This window comes from Schistocerca serialis, chromosome 4, assembly GCF_023864345.2.
Source record: "Schistocerca serialis cubense isolate TAMUIC-IGC-003099 chromosome 4, iqSchSeri2.2, whole genome shotgun sequence".
NCBI lineage: Eukaryota > Metazoa > Arthropoda > Insecta > Orthoptera > Acrididae > Schistocerca > Schistocerca serialis.
This window is the reverse complement of record NC_064641.1, coordinates 259926139-259941524: the sequence shown is the minus strand read 5'-3', so window position 1 is coordinate 259941524 and position 15386 is coordinate 259926139. Positions and strand designations below refer to the sequence as shown.

General features: G+C 38.2%; 1 protein-coding gene across 4 annotated transcripts in view; it reads left to right on the top strand.

Annotated features, from left to right (window-relative positions):
* Window positions 1–11657, top strand: part of LOC126473906 (tRNA wybutosine-synthesizing protein 4-like) — a 68785-nt gene extending 57128 nt beyond the window's left edge. For 2 of the 4 annotated variants that reach the window (XM_050101249.1, XM_050101251.1), the window contains exons 8-9: window positions 5707–5877; window positions 11366–11652. In XM_050101249.1, coding sequence (XP_049957206.1) covers window positions 5707–5877; window positions 11366–11527 — 333 coding nt within the window. In that variant the 3' untranslated portion in view covers window positions 11528–11652. Of the gene's footprint in view, window positions 1–5706; window positions 5878–11365 lie in introns of all 4 variants that reach the window. The other 2 variants (XM_050101253.1, XM_050101250.1) reach the window with 2 other exon arrangements.
* Window positions 11658–15386: the final 3729 nt, after the last annotated feature.

Here is a 15386-nt window from a genome sequence, read left to right as displayed (position 1 = left end):
AGAATTGGAGACATTGCTGAGTGAAGACTCGCGTCAAACTCAAGAAGAATTGGCACGATTAGTGGGTGTGACACAGCAAGCCATTTCAAAACATCTCAAGGCCATGGGCATGATGCAGAAAGAGGGAACTTGGGTCCCATGTGAGCTGAAACCAAGAGACATTGAATGGCGTTTGTTTGTTTGTGAACAGCTGGTTTAGAGGCAAAAATGGAAGGGGTTTCTGCATCACATTGTGACCGGGGACGAAAAATGGGTTCATTGCGATAACCCTAAATGCAAAAATCATTGGGATATCCTGGCCATGCTTCCACGCCAATGGCCAAACCGAATATTCACGGCTCCAAGATCACGCTCTGCATTAAGTGGAACCAGCTCGGCGTTGTGTACTATGAGGTGTTAAAACCAAGTGAAACAATCACAGGTGCTCATTATCAAATGTAATTAATGTGTTTGAGCAGACCATTAAAAGACAAATGGCCGCAACACAGCGAGAGGCACGATAAAGTGATTTTGAAGCATGACAGCACTCAACCCCATATTGCAAAAAGAGGTCAAAACGTACTTGGAAATGTTAAAATGGGAAGTCCTACCCCACCCGCCGTATTCTCCAGACATTGCTCCCTCTGACTATCACCTGTTTAGATCAATATCGCATGGCCTGGCTGACCAACACTTCCGATCTCATGATGAAGAAGTCGCAAATTGGATCGATTCATGAATTGCTTCAAAAGATGAACAATTTTTTCGATGCGGGATTCATACACTGCCCAAAAGATAGGAGAAAGTAGTGGCCAGTGATGGAAAATGCTTTGAATGATACATGTGTAACCAATTTGTTTCTTTAAAGCCTCAAATGTTAGGGGAAAATCAGCAGAAGCAAAGTTGTACACCTTGTATGTATATACACTGAAGAGCCAAAGAAACTGGCACACATGCTTAATATCGTGTAGGGCCCCCGCGAGCACACAGAAGTGCTGCAACATGATGTGGCATGGATTCGACTAATGTCTGGAGTAGTGCTGGAGGAAATTAATACCATGAATCATTCAGGGCTGTCTATAAACCCGTAAGAGTGAGAGGGGGTGGAGATCTTTTTTGAACAGCATGTTGCAAGGCATCCCAGATATGCTCAGTAATGTTCATGTCTGGGGAGTGGCCAGCAGAAATGTTTAACTCAGAAGAGTGTTCCTCGAGCCACTTTATAGCAATTCTGGATGTGTGGGGTGTCGCACTGTCCTGCTGGAATTGCCCAAGTCTGTTGGAATGCACAGTGGACATGAATGGATACAGGTGATCAAACAGGACACTTAGGTGAGTGTCACCTGTCAGAGTCATATCTAGACATATCAGGGGTCCCATATCACTCCAACTGCACACACCCCACACACTTATGGAGCCACCCATATCAATGATGTTTCGTTGAATGGTTCATATGCTGACACATGTTGATGGGTCAGCATTGAAATCTGCAGCAATTTGCAGAAGGGTTGCACTTCTGTTAAGTTGAACAATGTCTTCAGTCATTGTCAGTCCAATTCTTGCAGGATCTTTTTCCAGCTGCAGTGATGTCAGAATTTGATGTTTTACCAAATTCTTGATATTCACAGTACTCCCGTGGAATGGTCATACAGGAAAATCCCCACTTCATTGCTACCTCTGAGATGCTGAGCCCCATTGCTTGTGCGCTGAGTATAACACCATGTTCAGACTCATTAAATCTTGATAAACTGCAATTGTAGCAGCAGTAACCAATATAACAATCGCACCTGGCACTTGTTGTCATAAATGGGTGTTGCCGACAGCAACGCCATATTCTGCCTGTTTACATTTCTCTGTATTTGAATATGCATGCCTATACCAGTTTCTGTGGCACTTCGGTGTATTCAGTATTGATAATTTAAGATAAGGGTAACAACATAAAAAAGACTAGAAACTTTGCTTCATATTTTTCGAGTTGGATTACATGCTGAATTCAGACAATACCTCTGCTGTTTAGTGAGTTGTTACCTTACTTCTAATTTATTTACATTGTACTAGTTCTTTCTATTACAGTGTTTAGTGCTGGGATATGTGGCATATTTTAAAATTGTGGCCATGTGGTGCACGCCACTTTACAATTCTTAAGTCTGTCAGATGATGAGAGACTGCTGAAACTAGCTGCAGCATAATAACAATTCTAGCTTCTTTATGGTAGTTATAGATAGTTCTGTCATTTAAAAAGGCTGTGGAGCACAACTTATTCGGTGTGATTCTACACATCTTTTATTGTTTATATATTTTTTGATGTGACCATTTCACAATGACATAACCTTTTTCAACCAGCCATTGGTCATATTCAGACTAGCTACAAGTAGTTTCCACTACAGTGTTGACAGTACTGTTGTTTAGTATGTGCTTGTAGTCTGAAGATCACTGATGGCCAGTTGAAACTGGTTACAGCATTGTGAAACACTCATGTGCTTTTATCAAGAAAAAATGTAAAAAATGAAAGAACATAAATCAATCACATAATCTCCAAGACAGTGTGTTTCTTTTTTTTTTTTTTTGTACATATTCTACATATCTGTTCTATATTTTTTAATTAACTGTCATTATAACTGATGTTTCCTTTTCTGATTTGAGTTCTTATTTCCTGTGATGCAATGTTACCACTCCCATGTTTGATTCATTATTATCCTACACCAACATTCCCTATGGTTGAAAAATGTTACATAGGACCCCTGTGATTTTCTTGGTCCTAAATTATTGCTGTTCTGTTCTGATCTTGCTTTTTGCTATACAAATTTATCCTCATTTTGGTTGATTATAGGCCAAAATCTGTTATTATTGAAATAGAATATTGTGTGAAGAGAAATGAGAGGAAACTCTTGCATGTTCTTAAATAGAATTTAAACGTATATCATGATGGCATACCAACCTTTGTTTAGATTGTGTAGATGCCCCATAATGCTTGTAGGCCTTCTGTAATAGCTATCTTCCTGATAATTATCAGGTGCTTTAAATAACATTGTCAAGTTTACATTTCATTTCACACACATTTATTGTTCTTAAACACATAGTGATTGGTTTGTAATGTGTTATATAGATTTAGCAACACGGATTGGTAGGCTACGTAAATGACAAGTGGCTTAATGAGTAACAGATACTAACATAGTAACATTGCTCTATGAATTTTAACTGCTAACTTATTGTGGCTTGATACATGACATATATTTAAGGATATGCATAGGAGTGTTTTTGCAAAATTGTAGCAAAGTCAGTAATTATTTCACTAATAAAATAGACAGGAAAAATAGGTCATAAGTACACACATTATACAGTGAAATAATATCGCTTAACTGTAAGCTGTAAAATCTAAAAATGGGAAAAAATGTAGGTGCTATCTTACGAGGTGGACGTTTTTATGTACACTAGGGTTTCCAAAGCCAGCCAAGAATTATAGTTGAAATATTTCACAAACTAACATGTGATTCTGGGAACGCATTTTTTTAAATCAGAAAAACCAGTACTGTAAGAGAATAACACTGAAATTTTGAAAGGGTTACATTTTCAGACTGAAACATTCTGGAATATGATAATTTGAATGAAAATAAATTTTGAAATACTAAATTTTTTGAAAAAGGAAAGTATTTGTATGAAAGAGGGGACTGAAAGCTTTCAAATGAAGTGTGTAAATCCAAAAAACAGACAATTATTAATGGGGTTGAATTTTGTTGTACGCATGATTTACACAACTCATAAACTGTAAATATTTCTTAAGTAAAATGTTGTCTCAGAAACTAATTATTCTGTTATCACCAGTGATCTGGAAAGTATGCATTGATTAATGAAGTTAAGCAAAATGTAACATGAATAAGAATTTAGATTTGATGTAATCATGGTATGTGCCTTAAGTGTAGGAAATGTATCAGAAAAGAATAAATGCTTGTTTATTTATGTTTCAAACAGCAGAAAGGTTTATTATCACAGGAAATTATTTGAACAAAACATGACTGAAGAAGAGAAAAGTGACATGATGATAACAAAAGGTAACATATGGCCTGTCATGAAATTTGGTTTTCATTCTTCCTCTTATCGTACATCAACTTCCACTGTTGCACTATCCTTCCTTATGTTTCCAACTGTTCTGTTAGTACTGTATTCAGTGTCTGTGTTTTGCTTTCCCTCTACTTGTTCTTGTTCTCTCTTTACTGAGCCGGGTAGTGCAGTGATTAGTTAGCACACTGGACTCTCATCCGGCAGCACCATGGTTCAAATCCGCGTCCGGCTATCCCGATTTAGCTTTTCCTTGACTTTCATGAATCTCAAAAGGCAAGTGCCAGGATGGTAACTTTGAAAGGACATGGCCTCCTTCCTTCTCAACCCTTTCCTAATCTGAATTTCTGCTCCTTCTCTAATGGTCTCATTGTCTCTAATAAACTTGTTGTTGATGGGACATTAAACACTCATCTTCTCCTCCTCCTCTTCCTCCTCCTCTTCTATCTTCCTTACTGTTGCTTTGATTACTATCTGTTTTCATGCTTCCTTGTAAATTTTATACACAATTTTGATATCATTCTAACTGTTGCATTTGCCTGTTACTTTCAACTGATGTCTCTGTTATTCGTCACATTATATGAAGTTCTTATTCCCTTCTTTGACATTTTGTTAAATTTAGAGGATTGTAAATTTAGCTATTGTGCTCTTTCATTGTAGTTGCTCTTCCTTAACTAATTAACTAATTATATTTGCAGTTGAATGACCCAAGAATTTAGAGTGACTTGACCATCTGTTTTTTTTCTGATTTGGAGGTATTTCTTTTTATTTTGCTGTCCCCTTAACTCCATGGAAGAGAAATATCACCTGAAGCTTTTATAGTGTTCCCAATGAAATAAATGATAATGACTAGTAAAAACTGTGCATTGAACTAGGGCTTGAACTCAGATCTCTTATATTCATACGCTGTGCTGTTGCAAATGAGACAACTAAGATGCCTGGTGTCAAACTGCTAGTGACAGTATCTTTTTCCATAGCTTGAAATTATGGAGAGAATAAGACAGCAAATGGTTTACATTCAGCTTGACATTACTTCCTAAATGTAGGAAAGAACTACTTTGCTGGAATGGCCTTTACAACAGATTGACACCGTGAGCTCTTCTGAGATCTGGACCAGAAAGTCAAACTGAATATCTTGTTTTCATGGGCATTGATGTCCAACAGAAGCTCTTTCATTTTTATAGAAACCAACATAGTGTTTAAGTCTGTAGCTAACACTCCTATATACTTAATCATTCAAAAGGCTACTGGGCAATGCTAAGGTATTGCAGAATTGTGTAAATATTTGGAAGTATAAAACAGAGACATAAAGTGGCAGATACCAATCTTCTGATGAACCTTATTTCTACATGTTAACATTGTGCATCATTTTTCATTTGTTATCCTTTGTACACTTGAAGAACATGAGTCCATCTCCATATTCATCACAATTAATTCCACTGCCAAATAATATTTTAGTAACTTGTTGACAGTGATCACAAGTGTAAAAAATTCTGCTACATAGAAATGAATAAAATGTAAGCATCAGTAGATATATTTCCTTTTTTTATTTTAGAAAAATGGTGTTCAAAATAATTTTACATTGCATGGAATTTAGCAGACAGTTGTTCAGGATTGTTATTATATAGAAAACTGTGCTCATTAATGTAGTGGAAACTCTTCTTTTCATAGGTACATGTAAAAGGACCACAAATGTTACCACGATACAGTCACACATCAGCAGTAACTAGTGATAACAAGTTTCTTATATTGCTTGGAGGGGTTAACACACATACGACCCATCAACCTGGAGTGTGTGTTATCAATTTACTGGAAAGAAAATGCTACGAATATGCCTTACCAGTGAGTAAATTTATTACTGAGTTTTTATGCTCATTATTGATGCATTTATTGATACAAAAGTTCATAAGGAGAGAAAGAGGAAGAGAAAAAGAAAGATTAATGTTTGGTGCGAATATTACTCTGTATACCTCTTTGGTGTACCATTGTTGTAGTCAAATATCTAATGTTTGCAAGTCATCTTAAATAGACTATTTGTAAAATTACAGAATGAAAAAATAAATAGAAAAAACATCTTTTCACCATTTTCTTTGCAAATTATTTATTTTTGAAACCTAGGTTTCAGATGTTTAGCTCATTGCCTTAACATTACTGGAAAATATGCTATGGTCTGTATTGCTACAAACATACTAAAAGCACAGAATTTACAGTATTTCACCAGTACGATAGTGGAAAAATCTTGTTGGGAAAAAGTAAATAAAGATACCAACTCACTATATAATTGAGGTATTGAGTTGGAAATAGGCACATAAACAGGTTTGAGAATGTTTTATTTTGCTGCATGCAGCACTGGGTTGTCATATGCATATAGTATCATGAAATTAGCCACTCATACAAATGAGATGGCCAGCATATGCACATTATGGTGTTACGATAGGACTTACATGGATGGCTAGATGATGGACAAAATTCCAAAACTAATCCCCATTTAAATAAAAACAAACTTCTGTGCAACTTTGATGTTTCTGTGATTTTATTGAAATTTGAGAATGTTGCTGAGTTTTTCCCATCCAGGTACTTGTACTGGCACTGGCTCCAATGCTGGCATATTGTAGCCAGTTGGCACAGTATAGCTGTGTATGTGTATGAATATGTGTATAAGTATTTTATATATATAAAAAAAGATGAGGTGACTTACCGAACGAAAGCGCTGGCAGGTCGATAGACACACAAACATACACACAAAATTCAAGCTTTCGCAACAAACTGTTGCCTCATCAGGAAAGAGGGAAGGAGAGGGGAAGACGAAAGGAAGTGGGTTTTAAGGGAGAGGGTAAGGAGTCATTCCAATCCCGGGAGCGGAAAGACTTACCTTAGGGGGAAAAAAGGACAGGTATACACTCGCACACACGCACATATCCATCCACACAATTGATGTGTGGATGGATATGTGCGTGTGTGCGAGTGTATACCTGTCCTTTTTTCCCCCTAAGGTAAGTCTTTCCGCTCCCGGGATTAGAATGACTCCTTACCCTCTCCCTTAAAACCCACTTCCTTTCGTCTTCCCCTCTCCTTCCCTCTTTCCTGATGAGGCAACAGTTTGTTGCGAAAGCTTGAATTTTGTGTGTATGTTTGTGTTTGTTTGTGTGTCTATCGACCTGCCAGCGCTTTCGTTCGGTAAGTCACCTCATCTTTTTTTATATATATAATTTTTCCCACGTGGAATGTTTCCCTCTATTATATTGATATCATTAATTTGAATCCAACAATTACGTTTGTTATTGTCACTGTTGCATTTCGAAATCTTTTCTGTCGTCTTATTTTCCTCTTTCTGTTTTTGCCAGTAGTTTCACTTTGTATTCACCTTCTCCTTTTTACCGTAATCTGCTATACTATTTTATCCCGCCTATATATACTAAATAATACGTAACCCACTTCCAAACCATAACCAAAAAAATTTTTTTGCCGCTTTCAGCACTACCGCCGCTATAATATCCACCGTTTCTAGTTCACAAACAGCTCCTTTCACCTTTTAAGCAACCATTTCGGCCAGTTCTAATAACTTTTGCTTTATTTCCATTTCCGTTTTTCCCACATCACTTATAATTTTTAGCCGCTTCCCACAGGTTTTAACGTCATTATTTCTTCGTCAGACAATTGTTAGCCTCATTTTCATAATCTGCCACCACAATACCACTCCTTTTAATATACTACACGCAGTTTTTTCGAAATTTTCCCGAATTTCTCCGTCCTTTAACGTGATTTGGCGGCAACACAACCACCTAACCTTTGTGCACATCGTTGTCTACCAACCCAAGTCCAACATAGCCCAGCTGTAACCAACACCTTTTCGCCTTTTTTCATTCCAGATCTCCAGTTACTTTCCGGTTCACCTTTATCTCTCCCCATATATTTTTATTTTCATTTTCATTTCACCTCATGTTACACTTTCCACCTTCTAATACCATGTCTCCCTCACAACAGCCCCACAACGACCCCTTTAAGTTTTATATACATTCCCTCCGCAAACATGCCTTCGCCCTAGCCAGATTACGCTCCCATATTCTATTTTCTCAGGCTTGTCTGACATTTGGCATCACCCCCAAAGGCCTCACACTTAAAGTTCCCATCTCTGGCTGCAACCCTTCCTTCCATCAGTCCTTATACCAGTTCCAAACTGAACAATCCATTGCCCTCACCCACCTAATCCTTCACCTACACATCAACTCAGCCAATGAACACACCCGTCAACTCCTATCCTTAATAAAAGTCCTTAATCTTTCCTCTCCCACATCCACACCGTCTGTTCAGACCATCCTCCTACAGGCCAACCGTAAATTAGAACAGCATGCCACCCTCCACCTCAAAAAACTATCCAATCTCCTGGTTTCCCACCTCCGGAAAGGCAACTCACTCACCCTTCACAACCTTTCCAGCAAACCTCGACCTCCTCTCATTGCACACAAACCCAGTCTCTCCCATCTACTCAATCTCCCACTTCCAGCTCCACTCCCTCCAAAACCTCAAAATTCCGATCAACACAATCTGGAACCACAAAACCCTAATTCAGTAGTTAACCTTTCCTCCAAACCTCTCTCCCAATCCGAAACCTCTGTCGTATCCAAAGGCCTCACCTTCAGCCCCACTCCCAGATTCAACCAAACAGCCCTCGTCAAAGATTTACTGTCCTACACTCGTACTCTCTGCTGGAAGTATCACTTTGCCACGAAGAAAAATGATGTGTGGATGGATATGTGCGTGTGTGCGAGTGTATACCTGCCCTTTTTTCCCCCCTAAGGTAAGTCTTTCCGCTCCCGGGATTGGAATGACTCCTTACCCTCTCCCTTAAAACCCACTTCCTTTCGTCTTCCCCTCTCCTTCCCTCTTTCCTGATGAGGCAACAGTTTGTTGCGAAAGCTTGAATTTTGTGTGTATGTTTGTGTTTGTTTGTGTGTCTATCGACCTGCCAGCGCTTTCGTTCGGTAAGTCACCTCATCTTTTTTTATATATATAATTTTTCCCACGTGGAATGTTTCCCTCTATTATATTGTATAAGTATTTTGTTAGCTCTGAGGAAGGACTGGTCCAAAAGCTTAGCAAAATTTTCCTTATATATATTTGCCAATTGACCACTCAGTGTCTCAACTATACAGTGCATTGTTAGCTTCACTCCTTCAATTATTTATATTCTGCTACAGACTTACCCCTACCATATGAAGTGACAGAAGGCTAGTTCATGTGATGAAGATAAGGGATTTACCACATATTTTTTTTTTTTATTTTTTTTACAGGAAATCTTTAGTATTTTTGTTTTGGGGACTATATTACAGAGAAAAGACTACTAAATTAGATACAGTATTTGCCAAAGTATTTTTGTTTTGAGCAATATATTGTGGAGGACATGTTAATACAGTATGTACGTGCACTGTGGGGCCAAAAGCTTATGGACAACAACTGACATCGATTCTGTGTGTACCAGTCATGGAACTAGTAGCATGTATGCCTCCTTCTACTGCTGTTGGGCTTTACTCTTCAGTACTGATACAAAGAAGATGGTTTTTTTTTTCAGTGTGGTGGTGTCTAATTTTTGAAGCGAATTGATGTGGCACACAGACAGGCTCAAATCATCTCAAGGATGTTTTATGGGATTCATTCAGGTGTTTGAGCTGGCAATAGCAGCAAATCTACCTAATTTTCATTAGACCACATTGTAGTAGTCCTTGCTTAATGTCCAGGAGCATTATTGTGCCAATACAAATCATTTACACTCTGTGTGAGACCTGCACGTACTGTCTGTTCATTCTGACTGACTTTCAGCATTACCAAAGTACACGCAAGTAAGTCCTCACTCATACTTACAACCACAGGCATACGTCTGTATGGCTACATTCTCAAGATAATAGGGCAATGTAGCCATACAGATGTGTGTGTGTGTGTGTGTGTGTGTGTGTGTGTGTGTGTGTGTGTGTGGAGGGGGGTGGGGGGGGGGGGTGGACGCACATACTTTTTTGGCATCAATAAGGATTTTTCCAGAAGGTAGTGATGTTCTCAGTCTTATTTATGTACCTGTTGACGTCTTGGTGCCTCAACTATATGTGAGCTGTTACCTTTGCTTGTTGAGTTATTTATATTCCACCAATGACTTTCGACTGCCATACAAGTAAATCCTATTTGTCAGGATATGACATTATCAACAATATGATCTTAAACCCTAATCATCCTTTCTTCCTTCCTTGTTTTTCACACATCTGTCAGGTCCACACATGTCCAGCTGAGTTCTGCCTGCATTGTGTATCATGGCTGGTCACCCATAAAACCTTGTTACAACACTGCTCAGACCCAGGACAATATTATCTGTAGCAGTCTAAATACTATCAGAAAGACATTTATGATTAGAGGCTCCTGAGGGACCATGGTTTTGAAAACTGAGGCCTGTTGATCTTGATAGATTGCTTTATCAATGACTTGATTGCAGATGAAAGTCCTCTGTAATAGGTAACAGCTGTGTCTGATGTCTGGATTGCTTAACAAGCTTCAGAGTTCAAAGGGATCAGTAGCTAATTTTTAAATGGAAAATCCAGGAGGAAATAACGGCAGTATTATAAAAAAGATTGGTACTCACCATATAGCAGTCTATTTTCAAATTTCAACACATGATAACATCACCAACAGTGTACTTGGGAATATTTAAGTTCTCTGGAAGCTCTCAAGTGGAATTCTTGAAGTCGTGGGTCTCTACATTCGTGGCATGTAGCTTATTTGCTTAATGGCTTGTGAAATGTGGCTATAAATATATGTAATCCCTCCAATTAATGAGATTTCACATGAAGTAGTTCTCAATCTCAAAACAGTTTTCAGTTCCACTAGACATTTATGGGAAATTGTTTTTGCAAAGTAACAAACGTCTTTGTGGACAGAGCTTATGAAATCTAGTCCTATAGTGAACTGTTTTGTTTCTTCCCCATTCTTGGTCGTATCCAACCTTGTCCTGTGTAATGACCTCATATTGATAGGGCATTAACTCTGACCTTCCTTTCTACAATTCTCTCTACAATAATTGTTCTATTAGGCATAAATAATGAAGAAATATCTTTGCTATAGTCTCACTGATTGTGTGTTTAATTCTCATACTCCTGAACAGAATAAGTTACACTTTTGGTACAGGAGAGATGGTGCATTCATCACTCTTTTTCTATTTTTGCATTCTTTTGGAATGTTATGATGTCTGTTGTAGATTAATAAGTAAAGCTGATGTCTGTTGTAGATTAATAAGTAAAGCTGAAAGTTTACTGTGATTATTTTATTTCATTTTTGTTTATTTTCTCCACAGAACCAGGATCCAGACAGGCCAATAATGTTACACAACCATACATCAGAATTGATAGAGGATTCAAGATTTCTAGTGTTTGGTGGTGGCGATAATTGTTTCTCATTTGGCACAAGCTTTAACCCTGGTATCATTAACATGGAGATATGTCATTTGCTCCATTGAGATAATTTTACATAAAATACAGACAGGAATTAAAATGGCCAAATGAACTAACAACAGTGTGATTTATATTTTTACATACTTTATATTTTTATATTATTTTAATGAGAAGTATACCTTCACAATTATGTATGCTTGCCTGTGCAATGCCCTCCAGAAGTAATGTTATTTAGAAATAACGAATATGTAATGGGGCACTGCACCCCCCCCCCTCTCCGCCCCCCCCCTCCCCCCCACCACACACACACACACACACATTCAACGCACAGTGCAAGTGGAATGTTGTAATAAATGTGGGTGAAAAACACCAAAAATTTGTCATCTCGAGTAATTGTACCGAGTAAGCATGTCCCCATGACCACACACATGGACAAGCATTGTTGGAAATCAACACTGATGATGCTTCATAAATAAAAGAAGTGAAATGTACATGGCGAAAAACAAACTGCCTTTCGTTGCAAAGACAGAACTTAACTCCATGAATTTTGAAGCAACTAAGGAATGATGGAAAAATACACACATAAGTGTGTGTGTGTGTGTGTGTGTGTGTGTGTGTGTGTGTGTGTGTGTGTGTGTGGTGCGCGCACGCGTGCTATAGCTACAATGTTGTAAACCATACAAATTACTAAGAATAAGTAAATTTATCGCCATTTCGCAACACCGATCCACTAAATGGCAAAATCAGTATCAAAGGCCCTCTATTGGTCTGTCTTACAGGTAGCACACAATAGGTAGATGGATTACCTCAAGGAGTGCAGGATGTGAGGACATGAGAGTGGAGAATGTTTTCTGGTTTGTTCAAAAGAGAATACACAAATGACGACAAGCGAAAGTTATTAGTAATCCATGTGTCTTTGAAAAGATCTGAGTGCTAAACATACAACAGCTGTCAGTGCCGCACCTTACCAAAAGATCTGTCTGAGAACCCTAGAAAATTCTGGTCATATGTAACATCGCCAAGTGGATCTAAGGCTTCCATTCAGTCCCTTGCTGACCAGTCTGGTGTGGCAATTGAAGATAGCAAAATGAAAGCCGAAGTTTTAAATTTCATGTTCAAGAAATACTTTACATAGGAGAATATACAAACCCAGTGTCATTTGACCATTGGACAGACTCCCATATGGATGGCATAGTAATAAGCATCCCTGGCATAGAGAAACAACTGAAATATTTGAAAGCAAATAAATCACCATGTCTGGCTGGAATCCCAATTCGATTTTACAGGGAGTACTGCTTGACATTGGCCTCTTACCTTGCTTGCATTTATGATGAATCTCATGCCCAACATGAAGTCCTAAGTGACTCCTGTGTATAAGAAGACTGTTCTAATTGTGGTGGGCAAAATATCGGACAGAGTGGACCTCATTTTAGGGCATGGTTTTAAAAAGTAATAGCCTTGTTGAAGTAGGATCATGGAACATCTAGAGTGGAGTCGTCAACATGCTACCTGGACGGTTGAACAATGGGTGAATGTTCTTTGCCCAGATAAGTCCTGATTTGATCTGTAGAGTGATTCTTGATGGATTTGTATCTTGAGGGAATGTGGAACACGATTTCGGGACTCAGACACTGTGGAAAGGAACCAATACCAAGGAGGATCCCTAAAGGTGTGGGCAGGAATTTTGTTGACCACTCAAACACCGATTCATGAAATTTTGCAGATGAATTGGCAAGGTTTAACTGCTGTCAGGTATCATGACAAGATCTTGGGAACTCGTGTACAGTTGTTGCAAGGTGCTGTGGGACCAGTCTTCCTATTGAGGACGATAATGCTTGACCTCATAGAGAACAGGTTGTTGATGTTTTCTTGGAAACAGAAAATATTGTACACATGGCATGGCCTGCTCACTCTCCCAATTTGAATTTCATAGAGCATGTCTGGGATGCACTAGGGAGACAGGCTCCATCATGTTAGCATCCACCAACCACTCTTCTAGACTTGCAAGCAGCTCTGCAGGAAGAATGGGCATTATTGCCTCAACATGAAATTGGTGCCAGAAGTGGTGGCACCCCATACTGAGCACTTTAACCAGGTATTGGAATTTGTGTGCAAATCCATTAAGATGGGAAATACGAAGAACACTTTTATCTATCATTATACACATTGCAGTTGTTTACGTTCTGTATTCTTTAGTTGTTTCTACTTTACTGTCACCTGTTTATGCTGTTTTGTGGCAAAATAAATGCAACCTTGCAAAATTTCTGTTTGTTGCTTTAATTTTAGACACCATTGTACTTTACTTCATAAGATATACTTCCTGCTTACCTTAATTGACTCTATACTTACCAGTGACTACTTTACCTTTGACATGATTTCCATCTTCAGTATGTAAACTACCAAGTCCATTAAAATACCTTAAGATTTATATTCCACTATAGTAACATTTGCATGTATGGACTGAGCACTGGTTTCATCTATGATGTGTTTTAAATCTCAAAGCATTAGCACTAGTTGGCTGCAACACATGCAGCAGCAGGAAGTTGAGCTTTGTGCATTATTCTTAGCTTATTTTTTCTTACATGCTTAAGTTTGGCAGCAAGCAGCAAATTGTTTGTCTGTTTAGTCCTTTTTAATTTCTGGAGCTGTTTCAGGGAAGACAGTATGTTGCTGTTGGCTGAAAACCAAGCTCCATACTCCAACGAATGGTATGAGGGCTTGCAATGCTGGTATTGCGAACTGCTGAAAGTAAGGGAAAATACAGCTGTTATATTCCAGAGGTAAAATAGTCCCACATTCAGATCTGTGGACTGGGGCTACTTAGGAGGATGTCGTGATCAGGAAAAACAAAACTGGCTTTCTACAGGTTGGAGCATGGAGCATTAGATGCCTTAATCGGGTACATAGATTAGAGAATTTAAAAAGGGAAATGGATAGGTTGAAGTTTGATATAGAGGGAATTATTAAGTGAGGTGGCAGGAAGAACAGGACTCCTTGTCTGGTTAGTACAGAGTTGAAAATCAAAAATCAAAATGTGGTTTAATGCAGGATAGGGGCTAATAATCAATAAGAAAGTAGGAATGCAGGTAAGCCACTATGAACAGCATAGTGAACACATCATTGTAGTTAAGGCAGACACAAAGTCAACAGCCACCGTATAGTGCAAGTTTATATGCCAACTAGGTCAGCACATGAAGAGACAGAAAGAATTTATGATTATATAAAAGATATTATTCAAATAGTTAACGGAGATGAAAATTTGTGTCAGGGACTGGAATTTAATAGAAGGAAAAGAAAGAGAGAGAAAAATAGTAGGAGACCATGGCTTGATGAAAAAGGAATGAAAGAAGTAGTTGTCTAATAGAATTTTGCACAAAGCATAATTTATTCTTTGCTGATTCTTAGTTTAAAAATAATGACAGGAGGTCATATAAGTGGATGAGATCTGGAAACACAGGAAGGTTTCAAATAGATAACTTAATGATAAGACAGATTTTGAAACCGGATTTTAAACAGCAAAATATTTCCAGAGGCAGTTGTGGTCTCTGATCATATGTTACTGGTTGTGAATTACAGATTAAAATGTTGGAAATAGGGAAAATGTTGGACATGGAACCTTGAAAGACTGAAAGTACCAAAAGTTTTTGAGGTTTTCAGAGAGAGGGTTAGGCAATGATCTATTGAAACAGTGAAAAAGAACTTGATACGAAACTAATGTAGCCTGGAGAGGTGAAATAGTGAAGGCAGCAGAGGACTGAATAGGCAAAAAGACAAATCCTGGTAGAAAATCATGGATAACACTTGAGATGTTGAATCTAATTGATAAAAATATAAAAATGAAAAAGACCAAAGGAAATACAGATGCATACATAACGAAACTGACAGATGCATGCATAACTTGGGGAAAGATTGATGCCACGTAGA